The sequence below is a fragment of the Mobula hypostoma genome, chromosome 3, assembly GCF_963921235.1.
Source record: "Mobula hypostoma chromosome 3, sMobHyp1.1, whole genome shotgun sequence".
NCBI classification, from domain to species: Eukaryota; Metazoa; Chordata; class Chondrichthyes; order Myliobatiformes; family Myliobatidae; genus Mobula; species Mobula hypostoma.
In genome coordinates this window covers 168,447,161-168,472,088 of record NC_086099.1, presented here as the reverse complement: position 1 = coordinate 168,472,088, position 24,928 = coordinate 168,447,161, and the positions used below count along the sequence as shown (strand labels likewise).

General features: G+C 37.3%; 1 protein-coding gene across 6 annotated transcripts in view; it reads left to right on the top strand.

Annotated features, from left to right (window-relative positions):
* The window catches only part of LOC134344378 (DNA-binding protein SATB1-like), a 160,996-nt gene that overhangs the window by 3,989 nt on the left and 132,079 nt on the right, over positions 1 to 24,928 (top strand). The window contains exons 1-5 of one of the 6 annotated variants that reach the window (XM_063044067.1): positions 11,570 to 12,304; positions 13,147 to 13,371; positions 14,881 to 15,057; positions 16,094 to 16,220; positions 16,593 to 16,716. In XM_063044067.1, the coding sequence (XP_062900137.1) occupies positions 13,164 to 13,371; positions 14,881 to 15,057; positions 16,094 to 16,220; positions 16,593 to 16,716 (636 nt within the window). In that variant the 5' untranslated portion in view covers positions 11,570 to 12,304; positions 13,147 to 13,163. Of the gene's footprint in view, positions 1 to 11,569; positions 12,305 to 13,146; positions 13,384 to 14,880; positions 15,058 to 16,093; positions 16,221 to 16,592; positions 16,717 to 24,928 lie in introns of those variants that run through there. The other 5 variants (XM_063044068.1, XM_063044065.1, XM_063044066.1 and 2 more) reach the window with 5 other exon arrangements.

Below are 24,928 nucleotides of genomic sequence, written 5' to 3'. Positions count from 1 at the left end.
AAATAAAAAAAACATTTAGACAATAAATAGTAAACGTAACAGACTAAAGGAAATGGACAAAATATGAAAGAATCTGTATTTCCACCAGAGAATGGGTAACATTTTGAGTAAACGGTAGCGTAGCAGCACAACGCTATTACAGCTCGAGGCATTGGAGTTCAGAATTCAACTCCAACGTCATCTGTACATCCTCCCCACGTAATGCATAGGTTTTTTTCAGATGCTCCAGTTTTCTCCCATAGTCCAAAGATGTACCTCTTAGTAGGTTAACTAGTCATTGTAAATTGTCCGAGGGTTAGCCAGGCATTGCTGGGCGGCGAGCTGCAAAGCAATGCAGGAGCCTATTCCGTGCAGTATCTCAATAAGTAAATAAATTAAAGGATAGCTGACACTCCAGCCCAAACTGATGGCCTTTTGAAACAACCCTCAAAATGGGATTGGAATAGTTAGAACTTGTCTTTAAAATACAACTAAGAATGGATGTGCTATTATTCAGGCACAATGTTCAGCTTTTACCAGTGTACCAATAACTTAATTTTGAATCTGCTAAAACAGAAAAGGACAGAATAACACTCAACAGGTCTTTTGGCTTCTCCAAAGAAGAAATGACAGGTTAAATATATGTCATTACCTGAACTGAAAACAAGAAGTGAAATCTTAAAAGGATCAAATAAAATAAATGGGGAGTGGGGACAAGTAAAATTTAAGAATCACTGAAATTAATAAAAATAAATAAGACTAAGTTGTATTTGGATTCAGAATGCTGGAAAGCAAGTCCAACAGTAAAATCAAAATTTAGTGTCTGAGATCGTGTAATCTTAGAAAAAGTCAAAAACATGATCTGGAAGGGTCAGGGAGCAGTAGAACGCAAAAAGATGAGCAAGAGTTTGGCTGAAGTACTTGAAGTAATGTGCTATAGGAGAAAGGACAGAAAAATTGAATTGCTTTTCGTCTAATAAAGGAGATGTAACACTGAAAAAGAAACATTCCCTTGGATTAGGCACAGGCAATTGACAGGAAAGAATGGATGTGGTATTGGAAAAGGATATTCAAATAAATTTAATTGGAACCTAAAGGGCAACTTATTCACCCAGAGTGGTCAGTATATTCAGATGTATATATCACATATGCATTGAAACATACAGTGAAACACATCATTTGCATTAACAAGTAACACCCCTAAAAGGAAGTAATGGGAATGCCTACGTGTTGCCTCACTTCAAGCAGCAATATAGCATCCCCACGATATTGAGCAGAACAACACAAGCAGGAACAACAACAAAACAAAATGATGACAGCAAAGGTCCCTTTCTAGCTCTCCCACCCACCCATCTACCATTCACATACACAGGCAGGACTCCAAGCCCTGGGCCTCCAGTACTTGGACCAGGACTCTACAATAGCATGTGGTATGGTTGTATAAGAAAATGGAAAACAAGTGTCATCAAATATTGAGGTGACGCAAAACATAAAGGGCATAGAGTGCACGACTTCTGTAGGAAGTGGAGGTGTCTTAAACCTCTATCAAAGAATTTTAAAAATGAAGGCATTTGTGAGGTTCCGTTGTCAAATTGCAAGCAGGTTTAAACTCAAGAGTACCTCAAAACTCAATATAATTTTTTGTAAGTAGAATTTACTCAGATAACAGGTAATGGTCTTAATTTTATGTTAACTACATTAGTTATACCATCTATTACAAGGATTTAAATTTCTATTTATAATAAATTAAAGTAAAATTATTCCTGATTTTTTTTTTACAGCATCCATCACTCTCAGTTCATCCATGTTGATGTAGCACCCAGGTTGTGACCAATTATTATCAGCTGTCTGATTTTCAAATATGGCCTTTAATTTAAAATAAAGAAATATATATATATAGGCTAAAAGTGAGCATTTAAGCAAATTGGCACCTAGAATCTAGTTTATGATTTGAGCCTTTGAATATTGATGCCAGATTCCCAATGGATAATCAGGATTTCAATGCATAAAGATTTAAGACTGTTGCATACATAACATACACTTCACAACCCACAATATGGTTGGAATGCTAAGGAACTGGGTATGTGTTTGTGGTCTTTACTGCTATATCCTAGAGACCCAGAGATGTTATCACAACAAATAACCGATCTGCACACCCATGCTAAATCAGCTTCAATGTGGTAACAAACCAATGTATTGTTGAAAATAGTAAGCAGAAATGAAAGAGTGTATGGTGCAGTATTTTAATATGCTCTCTGTAACCTTGAAGAATTTGATTCAAAATGCAAAGGGAAGATTTAGTAGAGATTACTTGAGTTGTATTGGTTTATGAGAGGAAAAATAATATTCCCTTAACTATGAGGGACAGCTTGAGTAATCAGAGGCTGAAAAGATCACTAAAGGTCAGATGAGGGCTGCTATAAGGTCCACTTCCATGGTTTCAATGATTTAAACTCTACCACGATAAACAATTGAAATGCTATGCTCTATGAGGCCATGGACTGAGTGTTGGAAAGTGGCTCAAGTCTCATAGACCAAATAGAGCCAAAAGGATATTCCCTGTTTCATAACGTTTCTATATTCTGCAATTAAAAGGTCAATGAAAATATGTTATAAATATGAAAGAGCATTTTTTAAATTCATTTTTCAGCCATTGGACATTACTTTTCAGATGAGCTTCCTTCATAATCTGCTGCTGTCCTTCTGGTGAATGTGCTCCCAAAATGTTGTTAGTTAGAAAGTTCCAGGATCTAGACACAGCAACGATAAAGGACCGAGAATATATTTTCCAGTCAGGATTGTGTGCGACTTGGAGGGGAACGAGCAGGTGGTGGCATTTCCAAGCACCTGTTGACCTTTTCTTTCTGATGGGGGAGTTCACGGATTTGGGAAGTGCTGTCAGTGAATAACTGCAATGTATTTGATATATGGTACAGATTGCAGTCGCTGTGCACCAGTAGTGGAGGGTGGTTGATGGGATGCCAACAAAGCAGCCTGCTTTGGATGCAATTGAGTGTTTTTAAGAGTTTTTGCTGCTACATACATTTAGGCAAGTGGAGAGTCTTCTATAAATACGATGGAATGACTTAGGGATATCATGATGCAAGTCATTTGCCACAGGTCACTCAGATACTGACCTGGTTTTTGTAGGCATGACATTTATGTGGCTGATCCAGCTGAGTTTCTGGTCAAAGTGATCCTCAGAATTTTGATGTTGTATAACTCAGCAATGGTGATGATATTTAATGACAAAGATAGATGTAGATGCTCTCAAGGATAGAAAACAGAAGAATCATACTTTGGTTCAATAGGAAATAAAAACAGAAAATAGTGTAAATCAGGAGATACAGAAAGGGGAATAAAATGTTATTAATATGAAGAATCATCTCTGTTTCTCCTGCCATAAATGCTATCCGATCTGTTGACTATCTCACACACTTGTTCTATTTCTGATTTGTACACTTGCAGTGGAGAGATGCTTCTCCGCTTGATATTGGTGGATATTATAGACTATGTTTTAATTTTCCTTCTGGCCATCTATTACTGATCTTCATGTTGACGCTAATTTGTGAGGGTGTTTTGTTCTCCAGAATGCCTCAGCTAACACTAAATGATTCTTCCCGCCATGTTGATATGAACAAATTATTAAATTCACCTAATCTCCGGAGTCATTTACCGCCTTTGTGCTTGATTCATATATTTTACCACACAGCAGTCCATTCAGCTTAATGTGTCCATGCATGTTGAAAACAATCTCACCAATCTAATTTCCGTTTCCAGCATCTGATTTGAAGCCCCATATATCATTACTCTTTGAGTATTCATCAGATACATTTAATAATATGGGAGTTTTTTTGCCTCTACAATTCTTTAAGTTCCAGACCACAATTATCCTCTTATTAACAAGAAATTTCACCTCTTCTGTAATTTTCAATCAATTACATTAAATCTATGCCTTTTTTAACCTCTCTGAGCTAAGGAAATAAGGTCCTTTCTTATTGATTCTGTCTAGGGCTCTCATAGTTCCATATAATTAGTTATATGTCTGATTTGCTTCCCCTGTTCAAAGAAAAAGACTCCACCTATCCATTCTTTCCATGATTTTGCAGTCCTGGCATGATCCTCATGAATTTCTTCTGCACCCTCTCCATTGTAATTACCTCTCACATATAACATGATCAGAGCACACATAATTCTAAACCTCGAAATATTGTATTATTTTAGCATAATGTACTTGGTCTTTTATTCTTTACTTTGATTTAGCCAAAGCATCTTAGGTTCTTATGTATTCTTTGTGCCTTGTATAGTACTGTCCAAATGTCTTAGAAAAACACACACACATATGTAGCTAGGGTACCTAAGACTTTTGCACAGTACTGTGTTTGTCAACATGGAGCGGAGAACAAGTGTTGCCAATCTGGTGGGAAGAAAGGATGTTGCAAATGGTAAGGGTGGAGTACCACAGGACTGTGTAGGACAGGTGGCAGAGAAGGTATGCCAGGAATGGGGTGGGGTAGTGGGGGTGCAGACACACCCAGCCCTGTGACACCAGGCAAGTTTATTTGATTCCAAACAATTGGTTTATTGATCATTACAGAATGTCCGCTCTCTAACTTCTCCCTACCCCCTTTCCCAACCATGATTCCCCTCTCCCTGCCCCCTTCCCACTCTCAGTCCACAATAGAGACCCATATCAGAATCAGGTTTATTGTCACTCACATATGTCATGAAATTTGCTTTTCGCAGCAGCGGCATTGTAGTGCAATACATAAAATTAATACAATACTGTGCAAAAGTCTTATGCACCCTAACTGTTTATATGTTCCTAAGACTTCTGCATAGTACTGTATATCCATCCTACTACACATAGAAATCTGTGAACGTACACTCCAAGGTTTCTGTTTCTCCATATTTATCAACTTTCATCCATTTTACATATTCCTCTGAAAAGCTGCACCTGCCCATATGCAAGGCCTCACGATTTTCTAATTTAAATTCCATCTCTCACTTTCTGCCCAAGTAAAAAGATGCTATGTATCTTTATGCAATCTAAAGCTTTCCTCCTCCCTGACAATCCCATAAACAGTATTTCTGTTATACTGTTTCCCCTGCATTAAATTGCAATAATTGACCAGGATTACAAATTTGATTAATTTTTAATATTTCTAGAAATAAAAGTGACTCATTTGAAAGCAAAATCCATTAAATTCAAGCAACACACATCAAAGTTGCTGGTGAACGCAGCAGGCCAGGCAGCATCTATAGGAAGAGGTGCAGTCGACGTTTCAGGCCGAGACCTTTCGTCAGGACATTCCTGTTGTTTCCATTAAATTCATATGACTTTAGTAATGATCACTAACATCTACGTACTAATACTTAAGATGGACTTTTCCTTGGAAAGTCTGATACAGTCCACATAGAAGACAACCATGAGAGAGTAGGATCAAATGGAAACAAATTCAATGGAGTCTTTTAGCCAGCTATATAGAGTTCTAAAACTGCGTATGGAAACAAAAACCTGGAAAAATTTCAACAAAATCTGCAATACTGGCTGCTTCTGCATAGATGTATTGAGGTGGCCCAAATTGCCTTGTTTATTCATATTATCTGAAATTTATGTAAAGAGCTGATGATTAATTTTAAGAACAAGAAAGACTGAATGTTCATTTAGTTTGGGGTTTGCTGTTTAATCACTACATATAATTTGTGACAAGTGCAGCAGGAATAGAAATCCTTGCTGGAGCAATCAAAAGATTTTTTTAAGAAGTGAAACACTTCACCTTGGTTTACTAATTTTGTTTTGCACAGACTGCACATTAAGATTGGCTTTGAAACGTATTATTGTTAAGTTTTGTGCTAATTACATAGTATGTACTGTATGTGGGAGCTATATGTTTTCCAGTTTATTTGAATAACTAAAGAAATGAATTGACTTATCTACGTCATTAAAATAACTATTTTAGTTTAATATTGTCTTCAGTAAAATGAATGGAAGTAAGTTAGTGTCTAAAAAATATGTTAAGTATCTTTGGCATAATCAAGTGTATGTGCTGAAAAAGATTAACTTTATTTGATTTGAAAATGAGCTATAGATTAGGGGAAAAAATGCTCGGTCTCTTAAAATATCAGGATATGGTTACCAAAGGAACTCCTTGTCAAATTAATGTATGTTATGTGATTACAAGTGTTAATAGTTTTCCTCCTGAGACTATTCCATATAGGCAGTTCAGATGTCCAAAGAATAGTCTGGATTTGACAATGTCCTTCTTGAACTTAACTGTTCAAACAGGATTGAAAGGCAGAGAGCTATAGTTGACAGAGAGCTCACTTTAAAGAGGTGAAAACAAGCCAGGGTACACACCATTGGTTACCTTAATTTATTGACACCTGTAAGAAGTACTTCCAAGTGCTTTTCTTCTGACAGCAACAATGAACGTAGCTATACTCTACAGTTACAACAAAACCACTCTTTCAGAAAAAAGTGGACTAAGTAACAAAACAATATTCTATTTAAATATTTAAGATTGACCAAGTAATGCCATCTAGTTTAAGCAATAATTTAATAACTATTTAAATAGTGTTGAAATAGTCTGCCCTTGTTAGGCACATCCAACAACAGCCAAGAAGCTCAAAACCATGTAGGAAAACCAGGTTGCATAAATCCTACTGCAAAATGTACTGCAATAACATGCCAAGTTATCTCTAACAGCATCTTTCAAAGCTCTCTGTCAAGGGCAGGAGATACATGGCAGCACCACCATCTACAAGTTGTTTTCCAATTCATCCACAACTCTGTCGCAACACAACAGTACTTCAAGAGTGAAAACAGAAAATGATAACATACACATGTTAGGCAAAAGATTTGAAACATTAACTTTGTCTCTTGGTGTTGTCTGACATGCTGAATTCTTCCAGCATTTTCTGATTTGTTTTCGGATTTCCAGCATCCGCATTTAATTGCTGTGGCATTCCAAGAGAACCTTGAATGCGCTGAGTGAATGAAGAATTTAGCTCACTGCATCCATCGTAATGGTAATTTGGGATGGCTAATTACATTTGAGCTTGTCTGCCTAAACTTAATACCTAAATCCTTTGATACTTACTTTTCATATCTTTTTTTAACAAGCCCCTTTATTCTAAGATGAGAGAATTTTCTCTATTTTCTTCAGAGATCCAGGTCTATACTCTCATCACCTCAAAGCTCAACTTCTTCAATAATCAGCTGACAGCCTCCCAGCATCAATTTCCCTAGAATTTCCACTAATCCAAGATGTTAGCTACCTCTACACTTCCATCAACATTTGCAGTCTTATTCTAATATCTTCTCCAGGGTCAACTGGTTCCAATTATCCTACCCCAGCAATGTTTTTTTCCAGTTCAGCTATTGCACTATATCCTTTAACTCCTGACTTCTTCCTCAACGGTCCACCAATGATAGTGAGTAATTCAGTCGCAATATTGCCTTTAATACTCTTACCCCATCCCAATTTCAGCTCCATTATTATAATTCATAGGAGCTGAATTGAGCCCATTGAGCCTGCGAAACTATCCCATAGCCTCTGCTCAGACCAAGGGTAAGAACAACTATTTCTCATAGTTTTCACAATTCCTCTAAATATCTGAAATCATAAACCATTAGGTGTCTATTCAGGACCTGTGATATTGTAGATCATCAACACAAGCCTGAACTTTAACTTTGCTGTACCTTTTCTAATAGTAGTAAATGATACCATCACCGTGACCTGTTAGAATTCGATCAATAACAATATCAGTAATTATGTCATCTGAAATCAATGCTTTTTCTCTTTTATGTATATTGACTTGCAAATATTTGTTGTTCCTGGATTTTAGTAAATATATTTTTAAAGTAAGTTGTGAATTTAGCTGGAGAAAATATATTTATATATTTTTTTTAAATTGTGTTCTTTATCTTATTGTTATTTCTTTGTGCTGCATTGGCTTCGGAGTAACACTATGTTGGTTCCCCTTTACACTTATGTACTGGAAATGACATTGTACAATTTTGGATCTTGAAAATATTTTAATTTATTCATGAGGCTTATGTGTGATTTTTAAAAACTAAATGCATGATGTAGGTATCCCATCGAAGGTTTCTAGATATTTTGGCTGCAATGAGTTGTAATGAGATTTTCCAGAATGTTAGGGGTTAAAAAATCCACTTGGCTGAAGCCCATTCTGCAAGTTGCATTGTATGTTATATCAGGCCCGAGGCATGTCATGTTTATGTGTAATTATTTCCTGTCTCCACTAAATGGTGTTTTGTCTCTTTGTAAATACCTAGTTTTCTGTCTGTCAGGTGTAATGACTCCCTCTCTGTTTCTTCCCCATATAGATTAAGTTGGTCAGAGAGTGCCAATTTTTCCCACATTTAACTCCTGGTTTGTAATTAAACACATCCTAATTTATGTCCCGCAAGTAGCCCCCAAGGGATTAAATATCATCAATTAACCTAACACAAGGGTTACTTGCCTCATGAAATCCCAAGGCCACTGAGTATTTTCTTTGATATTTTATTTCACTTTTGTTTGATAGCTAAATGTGCAGATACCTTATTTTAAAGCTGAAATAAATTATTGACATTTTTTTAAATGTCAGTACATAGTGCTCATTATTGGTCTTAATAAGTTGCAAATTGAATATTAAATATGTGTCAACTTATTCCTTGTGTGGCTCTCACTTACACAGTTTATTCATGATTTAATTGTTCACAGTTCCACTTCTGGAATATTTTCCTATATTGTGAATGCATTCATTTGTACCTCATGGATAATCCTGCAACCTGGCAAGTATTCAATGGTGGAAAAAAAAAGTTACCTAAATTTACAAACAGACGTTAACGTAAAATAATTTAAGATTACACATCAAATGAGAAGTACAGAGGGAAAGTTGCAACATGATGGTATATACTCTCACATCTGTTTTTAGAACTGACAACAGCCATCCACATATCATTATTTCCAAATATATAGAAATCAATTTTGTTGAAGATTTTGATATAGAATAAAGGAAGAGCTGTCACCAAAAATCTTTCATCCTAAGGTTTTTTTGATAGTAAAACCACCTCAAATAATATAAAAAAGGTCTGCACTTGGTAACCCTGTTATGGGAAAGACAAAACTGGAAAAAACATTCAGGGAAGATTTACAAGGATGTTGCCAGGACTCAGTGGACTGGGTTGTAGGGAGAGGATGGCCAGACGAGGTCTTCAGAAACAATGAGGGGTTTAAATAAGGCGATCTCTCCCCTGGATATGGGGGCCCAAAACTAGGAGATATAAATGTTGTGAAAAGATTTAAAAAGGATCTTGAGACAACTTTTTCACACAGAGGATGCTGAGTATATGTTATGAGTTTCTAGCAGGGGTTCCCAACCTTTGTTATGCCATGAACCAAATCCATTAAGCAAAGAGTCCAGGAACCCCAGGTTAGGAACCCCTTTAGAAAGTGGTCAAGACAAGTACCATAGTATCATTTAAGAAGCACGTGAATAGGTACACACAGAGGTAAAGCTTAAAGGTATATTGACTGAATGAAGAAAATTGGGATGGATTCACTGGCCAGAGCCTGCATCTCCATTGTATTGCTCAATGACTCTAAATTTGTTTTCATGCAATTCAGGTATATAAATGAAATCAAATTCCAAGTAATTTCAATTAATTTTGTTATTCATTTAAAACAAAGCTCTAAAATAAATGCAAAACTCTGTGGGACTGGAAACCTTGAAACATATACAAAAACTGCTCAACTGGCCAATCACCATCTGCTCAGAGAGCAAATATGTTAGATGAAATCTAAATTTAAAATGTTAATGGATAAGTTCACACCACAGTTGGTGACTGTCCTGATGAATATTTCGAGTCTGTCCTAATTTTGTACAGCTACCATGTAAATGTCATTTATTTATCCATTAAAACATTTATTTCTGCATATTTTTTTCTGAAACCCTCAAAGTACTGGAAAACAAAAACCCAAATACTACAGGTACTAAAAATCAGCAGCAAAACAGAAAATGCTGGAAACACTCAGCTAGTCAAGCACCTGTGGACAGAGTTAACAATTTTGGTTGATTAATTTTAATCTTGTTAAAAAGTTTATCTTACAGTGACTAATTAGACATATCTATGTAATACCATGACAAAATTAGAAAATAAGGAAAAATTCATTAAACCAGTCTCGCACTGTGGTGAGCCCTGACCCACCGGGTATTAGCACCATTTTCTGTCTTTATTTAAGGCAATGAGGCATATTAGAGGAGATTCTTGTTTGACAACACTGCTCCCTTCAGTATGAATGATGAAATCTATTATACATGTACAGTAACTTAAAGAAGCACTCAAGATCACCCTGTAACATATGATCCCTCTCTGTTCTGTTCATCTGTTTACCAGTATTTAAACCAGCAAATTGAAGGTGATTTTAAAAATCTTGGAAAATAAATTATTCTCCATAATTCAACATAGAATATTAACATAGTTGACTAATGCTGACTGTGAAGTGTTGGTAGGTCCTTAGTCATAACTAAAGTTTTATTAACTCCTATGTATTTTAACTGCAGTTACTATTTCGGTTAGATTTTCCCATAGGTCAGTACTCTATGAAATAAAAGTTGTTTTCACAGTAGTTGATTCCACCTCTCATTTATAGGGTAATTATCTGACATGGGTAAATATACGCAGTACAAAAAAAAGCTTAAAATGTAATTACAGGGTGCAAGTTAAATGGCTGCAAGTTTAAATATCAGCTTCAACTTAAATATGCCTGCCTGGCTGGGTGAATTTTGCCATGCATTAGTGAAAGGTCGCAAAGTATTCCTTCTTAGGATGGGAGAAAAGAAAAATGGGCAAGACTGTCACAGAGCAAACACATTAGTCAGCGGATCAAAGATAACAGCCGTGGAGATGTCTTATGGTCCAAACCATAATGTCTTGTCAGTTAAAGAAAAAGAGTAACAGGGGAATTGTACCCAAGTACAAGCAAATAGTTAAAGCAGCCCGAAAAAATGCTGCAAACGTGACTTTTAAAAATGTACATTTTAATCTCACACACCTGCACATACACATTATAATAAGTGAACGCAAAGATAAACACGTGTATACCTTTTTATGTATGCGTATCTAGCATCTTCATGCAGATTACCGTTCACTGCGCGTATGTTTAGATCTATGTCCGTGTGCAGGTGCAAGTGTGTGTGTGTGTGTGTGTGTGTGTGTGTAAAGCATCCATCTGGCCGCCTCCCGCGGAACAAACCCTATCATGTCTTGATGCATGAAATAATTTCCAGTCCGGTTGGCATTTGACTGTCTGTTCGATGTTGTTCCTGCTCCGGTCAAGATCGTCTCCTGGTCCCACCAGCCCTCCACCCGCCTCTTACTTACAGACACACACCAACAGTGCCGATAGCATGCGGTGACGAGTTAAAAAGCTCCTCCTGTTTGTTGTTGACTCGCCCCCCCTCCTCTTTTCCAGCCCTGAGGCTGAGCCAGTGCTATAATTATTTGATCATGTGGTATTATTATCTGTAATAAATGCAGAGCCGTCTTACAGTAATCAAGCTGATTAAAAATTCTTGCGCGCCTGCCGGAAATTGTCCTCTCTCTCTCTCTCTTTCTCTCTCCCACCCCCTCCCTTGTTTTTATTATTATTTTCTTCAACAAATTACTCTGACAGTTACAAGGCGTGATGCAATCGAAAAGCAGTCCGGAGGGCGGTTGAAGTGTCGGTGCCTGAGAGCGGGATGTTTGGAAGGGTTATTTTCTCACCACTGAGAGGAGAAAAGCGAAGGGGAGAGGAGGGGAGTGATGAGTCTCAGAGCAACTAATAATTTAATGTGAAGCCGCTTGGCTCCGTCCTGACTGAGGAGGAGAGAGAGAGAGAGAGAGAAAAAAAAAGCCCAGGCAGAGACAGCCGCCAGCCAGCTACCGCCACCAAACCCCACAGCCTGGACTGGACTTTCTAACAGTAGCAACAACAAAAAGTCACTGACTTTTTGGTGCTGAAAACAATATACATCACTCCCACGTCCCAAGTTGTCCCTTTTTTTTATAACCTTAAGATTAGCCGCCTCCCCCGCCCAATCAGACACTTTCCCCCTGTCCTTCAACACCCCAAGAGCGAAGATTTTTTTTCTTCTCTTTTAAACATCTCATTCAAAGACAGAGAGAGTCAGAGAGTGGATATTTGGGAGCTAAATACTATCCAGAATCCAACCCGTCCGGCTGTTAGTTTTCATGAAGAGTCCGAAGCGAAGAGTTGCTATTTTTCTTATGCCTTGGAAGTTTGGCTTTTAGCTCTGCGCATAGGAGTGGGTGAGTTACTTGCGATCAAAAAAATATTTCTTGTAGTTTTTTTTAAATGCCACCCGATAATGTGTAGCATTTTGTGTGTGTGTGTGTGTGTATACCCAGGCAGCTTTGGTTAGTTTGTTTCTTTGTCTTTTTTTTCTAAATAAGTGTAAACGTGAAATCCTGGAGTGGAATTTGTAAAACACACGGAATTGGTAGCGCAGAAAAAGTTGTAAAGTATGCAGAAGATGAGATAGTGCAATATTTGCCTGAAAGGCACTGGGCTGCTGGTTAGCAATGCAATGCTGGGATGAAAATGTCTTCTCAAGAAATAATCCTATGTCACAGTGGTCAATGAAAAGTGGAATTTGCTGTAGTTCATGAAAGATAAGAGTAGTAGAAATCCTAATGTTATGTTATGTTGCAATAGCTATTTTATCTTTCAGTTATAATTTTAAATACCCGGTACCAAGTAAAAATTGTAACACCTTCAGATGTGACCATTCATTTTGTGATGTACACTGGCCTGAAGTCTGTGCATTGGCACCAACATTTGGGAAGTGAATTCTGGTATTACGGAATGTTCTGTGGTTTGAGGATGCATTTACTTTAAGATGACAAAATTTTCACTTTAGCAGCTTCAGTTTCAGATAATGTAGATGATCTTGCATTTTGACATCCATGGAACCTTTTCTGAAGGGCTGGTATTTTCTTTTGTCTTATTGTGCTGTAAAGTTTCAGAGATCTTAATTCTTAAATAAAATAGTTGGTGTTAGAAAATCTGGAGATTCCACATTAATCCTCTATATTTGTTGTCAAGTCTGACCTCAGTAATATCTTGAAGTGGTTTTCTTTAAACTTGGTAGGTTATCTCTGAGAGTTGATGGTGAGCATGGAAAACCCCAGTGAAACAGTGCAAGTGAAGGAGAATTCAGAAAAAAACAACAATCTCATTGATCCTAAAGGTCCCCCGGCTAAGATCCCCCGCTTGGAGCAGAATGGAAGTCTCTCCACCCGCAGCAGACTGGGTAGCATGGGTGCCAAAGTGACTGGAGGCTCACTCAAACACACGGGCCAGCTGGTGAAAATCGGTAATAAAAAAGGTACCAGTGTGTGCAACCTGATTTCACTAGTATAGAAATATAGGTGGTTAAAGATTCCCATGGTAAAGCACAGCAAATTTCCTTCAGAGCACAGTATAAATGTATGCAGTCCTTTCACATGCCAGTATATTTATGAAAATAAAGTAGTTTGAAGGCAGGAGAATTTATTGTTCAAACTGCCATAACATTTATGGTACAATCATTTAGTTTTCCTCTATTTGCAGACAACAAGGAATGTATTATTTATGAAATGAATGGACACAGCAGTCTGTATTGTTAGATCTTTATCTATTAGAATTGGAAAAAGGCACTTCAGCAAATTCCTTGGCCTCTGCTTATGATTACCCTATTTATTGATTGTTAGCCAAATGCATAGATGTATAAAGGAAGCCAGGATAAATTTATTACAGTTTTCAAACAGTGTATTAACATTTACCATCAAGAACTGGAGCAGAATCAAAGTCTTATGTTCCGTACAATGCTATAAGCACCATAAATTCCTGAGTAGAAGAACTCACCTGCCTCTGGCTTTATGTGGTATTTGCAGACTGTGATGCTAGTACAGTTTTGGACAAGGATTCTATATATTTGAGTACATCTTACAGCAGATGTGTTGTTTACATAGACTCATAAAGCTAATGTGAAAGTTTCATGCTGCTTTTCACATGTACAACACTGAGTATTTTAAGAACTGATCAGTGACCATCACTTACTGCTTTAATGCTAGAAGGTTATGAAGTTGCCAGTCCTGGAAATTCTGCCAAGTGTTAATAATACAGAGCACCAACAGATCATTAAAGATTATCCTCTTTAAAAGAAGGAAGATGTTGACTGCTTGGGGAAAAATGTAGTGAATTAATAATGACATATATTGTCAATGTCCTAAACAATTCAAGCAATTTTAGATTTATCAGATATTATATATTCTAAGAGAAAATTGGACTAATCTTGCATATCACTCTCAAGTGCAATAATGATTAATGCTATAATATTTTAAAGACAAGATATAATTTTATGTAATGCATGATCTGGAACAGATGTAAATTGGTTCCTTAATAAAAATTGTAGTTATCAAACATTCTGTAATTTAAAGAGGTAACTAGACCAACAAGTTTTATTTCAAAAGATATAGCTTTTGGATACCATGACTATGCGATTCCTCAAATGCATTACATGTAATCCACATGCACCAAACTTCAAAGAATTGTTAGAAATCATAAAAAAATCAGAAAATGCTAGAAATACTCAGAAGGTGAGACAACATTTGAGAAAGCTGCCAATATGACATCTTTTTACCCCAGATGCTGCCTGACCTGCTGAGTGTTTCCAGCACCTTCTATTTTGATTCATAAATATGCTTAGTTTGATACAAAGTGTTTTTAAAATGCATTTTTAGTGGTCCATAACATATAGCTGGTACCTGTAAATCACATTGAAACTATAGTTACACATCCTATGTACTATGAAAATATATATGACATGTCTTATTGTTTGTAGGAAATATGCTCCCTGTTTTCTGTGTGGTGGAACACTTTGAAAGTCCGATTGAGTATGAAAGTAAAGAAGAACACGCAGAGTTTGTTCTGGTACGGAAGGACATGCTGTTTAACCAACTAGTGGAGATGGCACTCCTTTCTCTTGGATATTCCCATAGTTCTGCAGCGCAGGCAAAAGGTACATAGTTCTGCACTCACTCCCTGATGTAGAATAATGTATTATTTCTTTTTGCTCAGGAATATTGATATCAATTATTAACACACTTCAAATATTAATTATGTTCATGTGTAATGATGAAAAATCAGTTTAGATACATGTCGGAAGATGAAATGCATTAATACAAATGGCAAATCCCAAAGAAAGTTCAGTAATAAATGATGCTCAATTTCAGAAACTTGAAAATAATGAAAACTACCACATATTACACGTGAAAGATGTACCTTAAGCCTTTTTTCATTAAAATTGCTTCTTTAACAATTTGAGACAGTAATAGAAAAGTAATGAAATTTATTACATAAAATCCATATTTTAGTGGAATTATTTGAAGTAAAGATAAATACCCTTTATGATTTTGTCATAAAGAAGGAACAATAAATATTTATTTTGGTGTTTTGGTGCTGTGTATCAAACAAATGATTTTGTCCATGCAGAATATTATTATGATGCATGTATATACAAAATATTGAGTTTGTTGTTTTATGAAGAACTCATTTTGTTTTTTTGCTGAGATGAAAATTATTTTGTGTTTCATGTAAGTTTTGATAATCCAAACAGAAGGAAAACATTATAAATCATTTTGAACATATTTTCAATCTTTTATATTTTAATACTAGCAAATTCTATTTTTAACATTTTGATATTAAAATATTTCAATTTATTTTGCTTTCATCATTTAACTAATTTTCTTTTGACTCTTATATATTTATATCCAGTACAGCAAAACAACTCTCAGTAATGACAGTTGTTAAGTATATTTGAGCCATTTAATGGGAGTAGAGGAAGAGTAACAAATCATTTATATCACTCATTGTGGCAAATTTGCACTTTTTTGAAATTTTTTTACATGTAAACATGATTGATGAAATCTTAAGTAATTTTAAATCAGATCAAAATAATTTAAGAAATGTAATATATTGCCTTTTTAAAAGTATTATCATACCCAGGGAAATTGACAGTTGAGGTTACTCACTCTACCTAATGTTGCCTATCACAGGCCTGATCCAGGTTGGGAAATGGAATCCAGTCCCTCTCTCGTATGTGACAGATGCACCGGATGCCACAGTAGCAGACATGCTGCAGGATGTGTATCATGTGGTCACACTGAAAATTCAGTTGCACAGGTTAGTGACAACATGCAAGTCCCTTGGCTTTGATGATTGCATGGCATCATTATTATTTCATGTCTGTCTTTAACTTCCAAATCTCTAAATGCCTGAATTATTTTACCAAACGCATTGGAGCAAGAAGGTAGAAGTAACAAGAAATAATAGTCGCCACATGCAGCTGATGTATAATTCATGCATCAATACAGCAGATGTGTTGTATAAAGTAATTAACTAATCAGAACAATCAGGAGACTGAGAGCAATCTCTAGATGCATCTGCTTGATGTGCCAAATGAAATCTGTCTATCTTGAAGGAATGTTGCACCAGGAATCAGTCCTGAAATGTCCTATTTTTTTCCCCCTTTATATGATATATTCTATCATGCAGTTGCCCAAAACTGGAAGACTTGCCACCTGAACAGTGGACACACACAACCGTCAGAAATGCTCTGAAGGAACTACTGAAAGAAATGAACCAGAGCACACTGGCAAAAGAATGCCCCCTCTCCCAGGTATTTAAAGGGCTTTAGTAAAGTAGTTTAGAAAGAGTAGTAATGAATAAAATCTGAAGTCTTGTTATTTAAATCTATCAAAGACTGCAACTTTCACACCAAAATCAGCAATGTATAAATCTTATTTTCAAAACACTTTCAGATGTTCAAAGGTTTTGCATTTCTATGATTTATAGCTGTCAGAATTGCAAGTGTTTATAAATTAATCAGTAATATTCATGATTGGGAACTTGTGGTTTTCCTGTTGTACATTGTAAGGAATTTTCCCATCATCTTCTGAGATTTGTTCATTGTAAACTAGTAATAATGATACCTAAACTGAAGTAACAATCTTAAGGAGTTTGACATTAAATTACTGTGGAAAGTAACTAGAATCTTAAAAATGTTCTGTCTTTGAAAAATTCAATACAATGTGCAATTTGAATGAAATGGTGGATACTGGAAAGCAATCCTGTAATTTTGGGGCTCTAAGTTTTAATTTATAATCTGAGTGTAATGAACACCTCAATTAGATTTTCAAGGTTCTCATCACTTAACTGTTTATTTTTCATAAAATTAAACTTTTTAAAACCTGCTGTTGTAGAAGTCTTCCATTGCTCAATGAGTTAATGTCAGATACATTGTTTTTCATTGCAATGGAATGACATGTTCTGCAGGAAGATATCATTTGATGTAACAGTAGCAAAATTCTGACAGTGCTGTGCTTCTCTTTCTAAAGAGTGACAGATAAAGTCAAGGTTTTTTGTACAGATTAAATGATTTCAGAAGACTTGAATAATTTTGGATTCACACCCATGCTCATTATATAAAGCTTAGAATCCTTTCCAGACTAGTCATTACGCTAGATAAACATCTGCTACTGAAAGAAGAGTTTAGCACATTTGTTTTATAACTTAGCTTTTTTATTTATGTACAAAACGTATTACTACCATTTCTACAATGTTTTTCTGTGTACAGTCTACAAGCTGATCGTTAAAGCAAAAGATGAAATTTCAATATTTAAATAAAGTAAAAATTTATGTGCAAAATATCCATAACACATGGAATGCCTGATATACTTTAAGGACAAAATGTAGGCATACACAAAATATACCAATTTGGTAAAGAAATAACCTAGATCCAATCCTCACAATTTCCCTCACAGCTTCAAAAACATAGCCATCGGTAGCAGTTCAGCTCAATATACTGATAAAGCCTATGTTGATATCCATCTATCCTTTTGCCTTTGGGTTTGGCAACATGGATTTAAATCTGTAATTTAAGTTCGTAAATTCTAAAAATATATTGTATGGAATAGCAATTATTTCAATACAAAAGCACTTTATGAATGTTTCATCAAGTTTTAAATTGAAATATCCAACTAATAGCTGTAGCCACAATATTAACATATATTAAGAGAAATTACTTTTTATCATTTTAATTAATATATCAATTATGCTTCAGCAGCTTTTATATCTCTGTAGATGGGAGTGCTTGTAGCACCAGTTCCTGAAGTGCAGATCTCACATTTGCAGTGGCAAGCGTAAAGTATAGATACCTCAATTACTGAGCCAAACATCCAAAGATCAGAAAGCCAAAAAAAAAACACAGATGTTGTAAATCTTAAGCAAAAAACAGAATATGTTAGAAATACACAGCAAATCAGACACCATCTGTGTAGGGGAAAAGGAATTCACATTTTGGGTTGATTACCTTTCATAACAATGTGTGAAAAAATGCTGTGAAAGGTCAAGGCTGTGTTGCAATTGCCACAATTCATTGGTTCTCTGCATCAGGAACTAAAAGCACAGATATCACAAGTCATAAAATAGTTTAAGATACTGTTTATGTTGCTCACTTCGGAATCAGAAAGCTCTGAACTTGAGCGCTGTGCAAGACTTGAATATATAAGAAGGCTGACTCACCAGTGTAGTATTGAAGGGGTGGTGCATAATTAAAGCTGTGGTTCATCAATGCTCCTCTCACTGTATTAACAATCCCATAGTAAAGCCCAGTATAATTCATATAAGAGATTCTCCTCTGTGATGCCAAATAGTCATGAGTATTCATTCATAATAAGAAGCAAAAGTACAAAAACAGACTAGCTAGTTACTTATTCCCTTTGCCATTTGTGGGATGGGTGTTCTGTATGGCTACATGACTACAGCTAATGCACTCCGAAAAATAAAAAGCAATTCGTGTGTGAAGCACTTAAAGAAATTTTTAATGTCACAATATATGAATGCTAGTTTCTGTTTTCTTTTTCATCTCATCTCTTAATATATTATTTTAAAACTCTATATACCTGGTTAGCCTATACTTCTTCCTCCTTGCAAATTTGTGAATATGTAGAATTTACATGTACGGTGATAAAGTTGAGTTTAACCTGAATTGACAGAATTCAACTTCAAATCAATAATCTGGAATAAAAACAAAAATTAGTCATCACTATGATGGCCACTGCATTGTCTTTAAGCCCAATCACCAAGTTCACTAATGTTCTTCATGGGAGGAATCCTGTCTTTCAGTAATTCTGGATCCTTTGGTTAACTCTTAAATAGTAGTAGACCACTTAGTTGTACTGTAGCTACTTTTTTAAAAAAAAACTTAGACCTGCCATCACCAACATAAGCGCCAAATGTGGATGTGGCAAGGTCAGTCTGACTCCTGTCACTCACACAAAGTCCTGCTTACAAACATCTGGGCACTGCTGTTAAAACAAGGAGAGCTGTTGCACAAACTAGTCCAGTCATAGCCAGACATTAGTCCTGGTGATATGCCAGATTCCTCCATCTCACTCCATGAACATGTCTTCCTTATGCACAGGATAAATCCCTCAGAGAAGGCGACACTTTGGAACAGATACAGAAGGAAAAAGTCCCATGAAATCTCATGGCATGTGGTCAAACGGGTAATAAGCACTCCCTTCCTGATTACTATCTGCCACCTGTGGGAACTGATGAAGCTCTGCTACTCCATGCTAATCACCAGTCGGAAGAAGCACTGAAAGTGCAAGGATACTGATTGTGTGAGAACGGCATTGCCGTTACCCCAAGTGGATCGATAACACCACCACAGACTGAACCGCTTAGTGCTGAAGGATATTGCTACCAACCTGCTTGTTGCAGATAGTGAGTGAATCAACTTGAGGGATGAGCATATTTCACTATATCCTCCTGAGTCACCTGAAGTAGTTGTATCAATCTATGACAGTATTTGTAGTTGTAGACCTTGTGGGGACAAAGGCTGTTTACACTGAGGACACACTTCGTTGTAATGTGTGGCACTAAAACTATGAGGTACAACAGACCAACAGTAGCAGCAGAAGAGCACACCAAAATGTGTGATTTCATGTTCCAGCGTACCCTTCACTCTTCTATTACAATCAGCCCAAGGAAACAGTCCAGGTTCGATGAGGGGCACACTGCAAAGAACACCAGGCATATTTAGAAATGAAATGAAACTGCAAAAATAGCATGTGATAGAGATAAGAGCTCTTATAACTGATGAATCAAATCAAAACTCTGTAGCCTTTTTTACATCTGGTTATTAATGCTTGTGGGTGATTGAACAACTAACAAAAGAAAGGCGCTGTAAAAATATCCCATCCTCAGTGTTGACAGGCCCAACACGTGTGTGCTGAAAGAAAGTTTGAAGTATTCACAAAAATATTCAGCTGAAGTACTGAGTAGATAATCTATCTGGGCTTCATTCTGAAGCTAATCTTCAGCCAATCTTCATGTTACTTACTCCATAGGATATCGATCAAGAAATATCTGATAGCATTGAATGCAACAAAGATTAGAAGGCAGACAGCATCTATAGTACTGAATGTAGAAAACTGTGCAGGCTTGTCCTATTTGCAAAAATAGGGACAATTCTAATCCAACTGATTACTGCCCATAAACACAAGAAATTCTGCAGATGCTAGAAATCCAAAACAACACACACACACACACACACACACACACACACACACACACACAAAATAATGCGGAACTTTTCCGGTCAGGCAGCATCCATGAAAATGAGCGGTCAACGTTTCAGGTCAAGACCCTTTTTCAGGTCTGGAAAGGAAGGGGAGATTAAAAGGGGAGGAGGAGGAGAAGAAGGCTAGCTGGAAGGTTATGGTTGAAACCAGGTGGTTGAGAAGAGTAAAGTGCTAGAGATGAAGGGTATCTGATAGGAGAGGAGAGTGGACCACAGGAGAAAGGGAAGGAGGAGGGACACCAGAGGGAGGTAAGAGGAGGTAAGACGCCAGAGTGGAGAAAAGAAGAAGGTGGGGGGTATCAGAAGGAGAAATTGATATTTATGCCATCAGGTTGGAGGCTACCCAAACAGAAGAAAAGGTTGGTCAGTCTACTCTCAATCATCCACAGAGTGATGGCACATGCAATCAACAATGCTATCAAGTACACTGCTAAGCAATAATCTCTTCAATGATGCTATTCACTGCCCTCAAGACATTTCTTGGATTTCTGTTGGTCAGCTTGACCCCCAGACCTCATCATAGCCAAGATAGATCAGAGCTGAAATGAGTGACAGTTAATACTTTGGCATTGTGGACTACTAGTTAAAACGAAGTGGGGACACTGAGGAGAAAATGTTCATACCTCAAACAACAGAAGATCATTTTGATTTTTGGAAGTCAACCATCCCAGTCACTACTGGAATTTCTTAAGGCACAGTCATGGCTCTGACAATCTTCAGCTGCTTCATCAATCACCAGGCAGGGATTTACATAGATGTTAATGGTTGTACAGTGATCAATTTCACTCACTACTGCTCAGCAAATTATACAGACAACATTCTATACGTGTATCGAGTAGAATCCAGATAATTGTTGAACATCGTCAGATAAGTAGCAAGTAACATCCATGCCTGAAATTTCAAGCAATGAACATATTTCTGCCAAGGGAGTCTACTCACCTACCTTTGACATTACGAAATTAAAACAAAATGCAAAAAAAAAATTCTCAGCAAATTAGGCAACATTTGTGAAAGGGAAACAGAGTTATATTTTAAGATGAACTTCCACCAGAGCAGGGTAAGGTTAGAAATGAAAACAACTTTGATTTGCTGAGAAAGGAGAGGGGGTGTGGTTAAAAAGGTGGCCAGGATGAACGGATTGACTGAAAAGGTGCTGAGAGAATTAGTGACCTGTTAGTTGCAACTGATGTGTCAGGAGAAGATGTAAGTAGAAAGAAATGAATGAGGCCAGGTGGGACAGAGAAAAATTGCTAAGAGATGCAGAATACTGAAGTTCTTAGAATAAAATAAATACTAGAAAGACTGAGTTAATGTTTCGGGTTGATGATCTGTTGTAAGTATTGGCCAGTTTTGGCACATGGTGTTACCTAAGCTTTATTTGCTAATTTGCTTTTGAGTCTGAAAGGCTGTAAACCTTCTAGATAAATAAAAAAACAATTTTCTTCTTCGGGTTTTGCATTAGGCCTAATTGGAACAGTGTATGGGGTCAGGCTTTTACAAAGAATTTTAATTTAATGAGTTACTAACTTCAAACTTTCTGAATAATCACTCAAAGAGTTGAACTGCATGTGCATGTAACGAGAGCTGTATAACCCATCTCCTTCTACCTTAGGCCATGAACTTATCAATCACCCCTGCTGTAGACACTTTCTGGAGGTCCAAAATCCATATGCTCCATGACCGCTGGACTAAGTGTGTAAATGTAGGAGGGGACTATGTTAAAAAATAAATGTGCTAGGTTTTCTAAAATTGACTCCTTCTACCTTAGGCCAAGAACTTATCAATCACCCCTTGTAGATATACTTAATTTTGGCATGCAGTAATGAAGACTACTTAACAATTTGCTGTCGGGGGGTAAAATATCCATGAAACCTGTCTCTGTAACTTTTATCCTTAAGTTATTGCTATAATCATAAAATTAGAGAGGACAGTAGGTTAAGACTGATCTATAATACATACGGTTACTTGTTTGGTTAATTGGAATCACTGGTGGCAACTACCAAAGCATTATTTGTGGATGTGAGTCAGCTGTAGAGCCTGGGGAGTTTTTAGAGTTTTTAATTTGTTTCTAGTAGCAGGCCTTCAGGTTTTCCCCTGCAAATTTACTGTCAGCGTAATAGGATTTCACAATTAGATTGGCATTGATTTGACAATTCATCCTAAGTCCAAGCTAATTGAAGAGAATATAACATTTAGTTCTTCAATTGCCAGGTTATAGAAGAGTACAGGTAGGTGGTGTTCTTGTAGATAGATACAGTGGCGGCTTGAACTTGGGCCTGAAGGCCTGTTTCACTGCTTTCTAGCTCTCTGATTAAGTACGGGGGTAAGGAACTCTGGAAAATTAAAATCTCTTGAGAAATGGTGCTGAGCAGATTGTTGGAGCTGCAGGTTGACTCACAGAGGCAGCGATCCTAGCTCAGACCTGACACCTGATCATGTGTATGTGGAGTCTGATTGAGGTTAGAGGCAGAATCGGATGCAAGTCAGCTCCAGCAGAGTTTGCCAGCTATTACTTCCTACAAAGCGAAACCTCATCATGAATGGCAGTGATGCTTCACTACCAGATGAGCTCAACACTTTTTAAGCACACTTTGAAAGGGATAATAAAACTTCATCAATGCAAATAACTACAGTATCTGTTGACCCTGTGATCTCTGTCTCAGAGGCTGATATCAGAACATCTTTCAAGAGGGTGAACCCTCGTAAGGCATAAGGCCCTGATGGTGTACTTGGTAGGGGTTAAGGACATCTTCAATCTCATTGCTGCAGTCAGAAGTTCCCACCTGCTTCAAAAGGGTAACAACATATTAGTCTCCAAGAAGGGTAGGATGAGCTGCTGCAACAACTATCACCCAGTGGCACTCACATCTACTGTGAGGAAGTATTTTGAGATGTTGGTCATAGCTAGAACCAACTTCCTCCAAAGCAAGAAACTGGACCCACAGCAATCTGCCAATCACCATTATGGGTCTACAGCGGATGTAATCTCAGTGACTCTCCTGTTGGCCCTGGATCACTGGGACAATAGTAATACTCTCGTCAGGGTGCTGTTATTGACTACAGCCCAGTGTTCAACACAATCATACCCTCAATTATAATCAACAAGCTCCAAACCTTGGACCTTTGTACCTCCCTCTGCAAATGGATTCTTGATTTCCTCAGTGGGAGATCACAGTCTATGCGGATCAGAAATAACAATTCCTCCTCGCTGACAACCAACACTGGCACACCTCAATGGTGCGTAGTTAGGCCACTGCTCAAGTCTCTATACACCCATGACTCAGTGTTTGAGCTGTGCCCAGTCACCATCTAGAAATTTTCTGATGACACGGCCATTGTTGGCAGAATTTCAGATGGTGATAAGGAGATCAGCCGGTTGGGTGGTGTTGCTGCAACAACCTTGCACAACATCAGTAAGATCAAGGACTTCAGGAAGTGGGATGTACACCGGTCCTCACTGAGTGATCAGAAGTGGAAATGGTGAGCAGTTTCAAGTTCTGGGGTGTCAACATATCTGAGGATCTATCCTGGGTCTGACATATTGATGCAGTTACAAAGAAGGCACAGCATTGGCTGTATTTCATTAGGAGGCCAAGTAGATTTGGTATGTCACCAATGACACTTGCAAATTTCTACAGATGTTCTATAGAAAGCATTTTAACTGGTTGCATCACTGTCTGGAATAGGGGTGGGGTGGGTGGCGAGTGAGGGGACCCACTGCACTGGATCAGAAAAAACTGCAGGAAGCTGCAAACTCAGCGAGCTCCATCACGGGCACTGGCCTCCCCAGCATCCAGGACATATTCAAAAGGTGATGCCTCAGAAGGGTGGCATCCATCATTAAGGACCCTCTGTAATCCACGACATGCCCTCTTCTCATTGCCACCATTAAGGAGGAGGCACAGGAGCCTGAAGACACGCACTCAACATTTCAGGAACAGCTTCTTCCCCTTTGCCATCAGATTTCTGAATGGACGGTGAACCCATGAACACTTCCTCAGTATTTTTCCCTCTCTTTTTGCACTACTTATTTATTTTATTTTTTTAATATATACCTGCTGTAATTGGTTATTTTTATTACTATGTGTTGCAATGCATTGCTGCTGCAAAACAACAGATTTTACAACATGTGCAGCTGATAGTAAATCCGATCCTGATTTTGAGATTGCACGTTCTCTCTGTTACTGTAGGTGTTTCCCTTGGATGTCCCAATTTCCTCCCGCGTCTCAAATATGTATTTGAT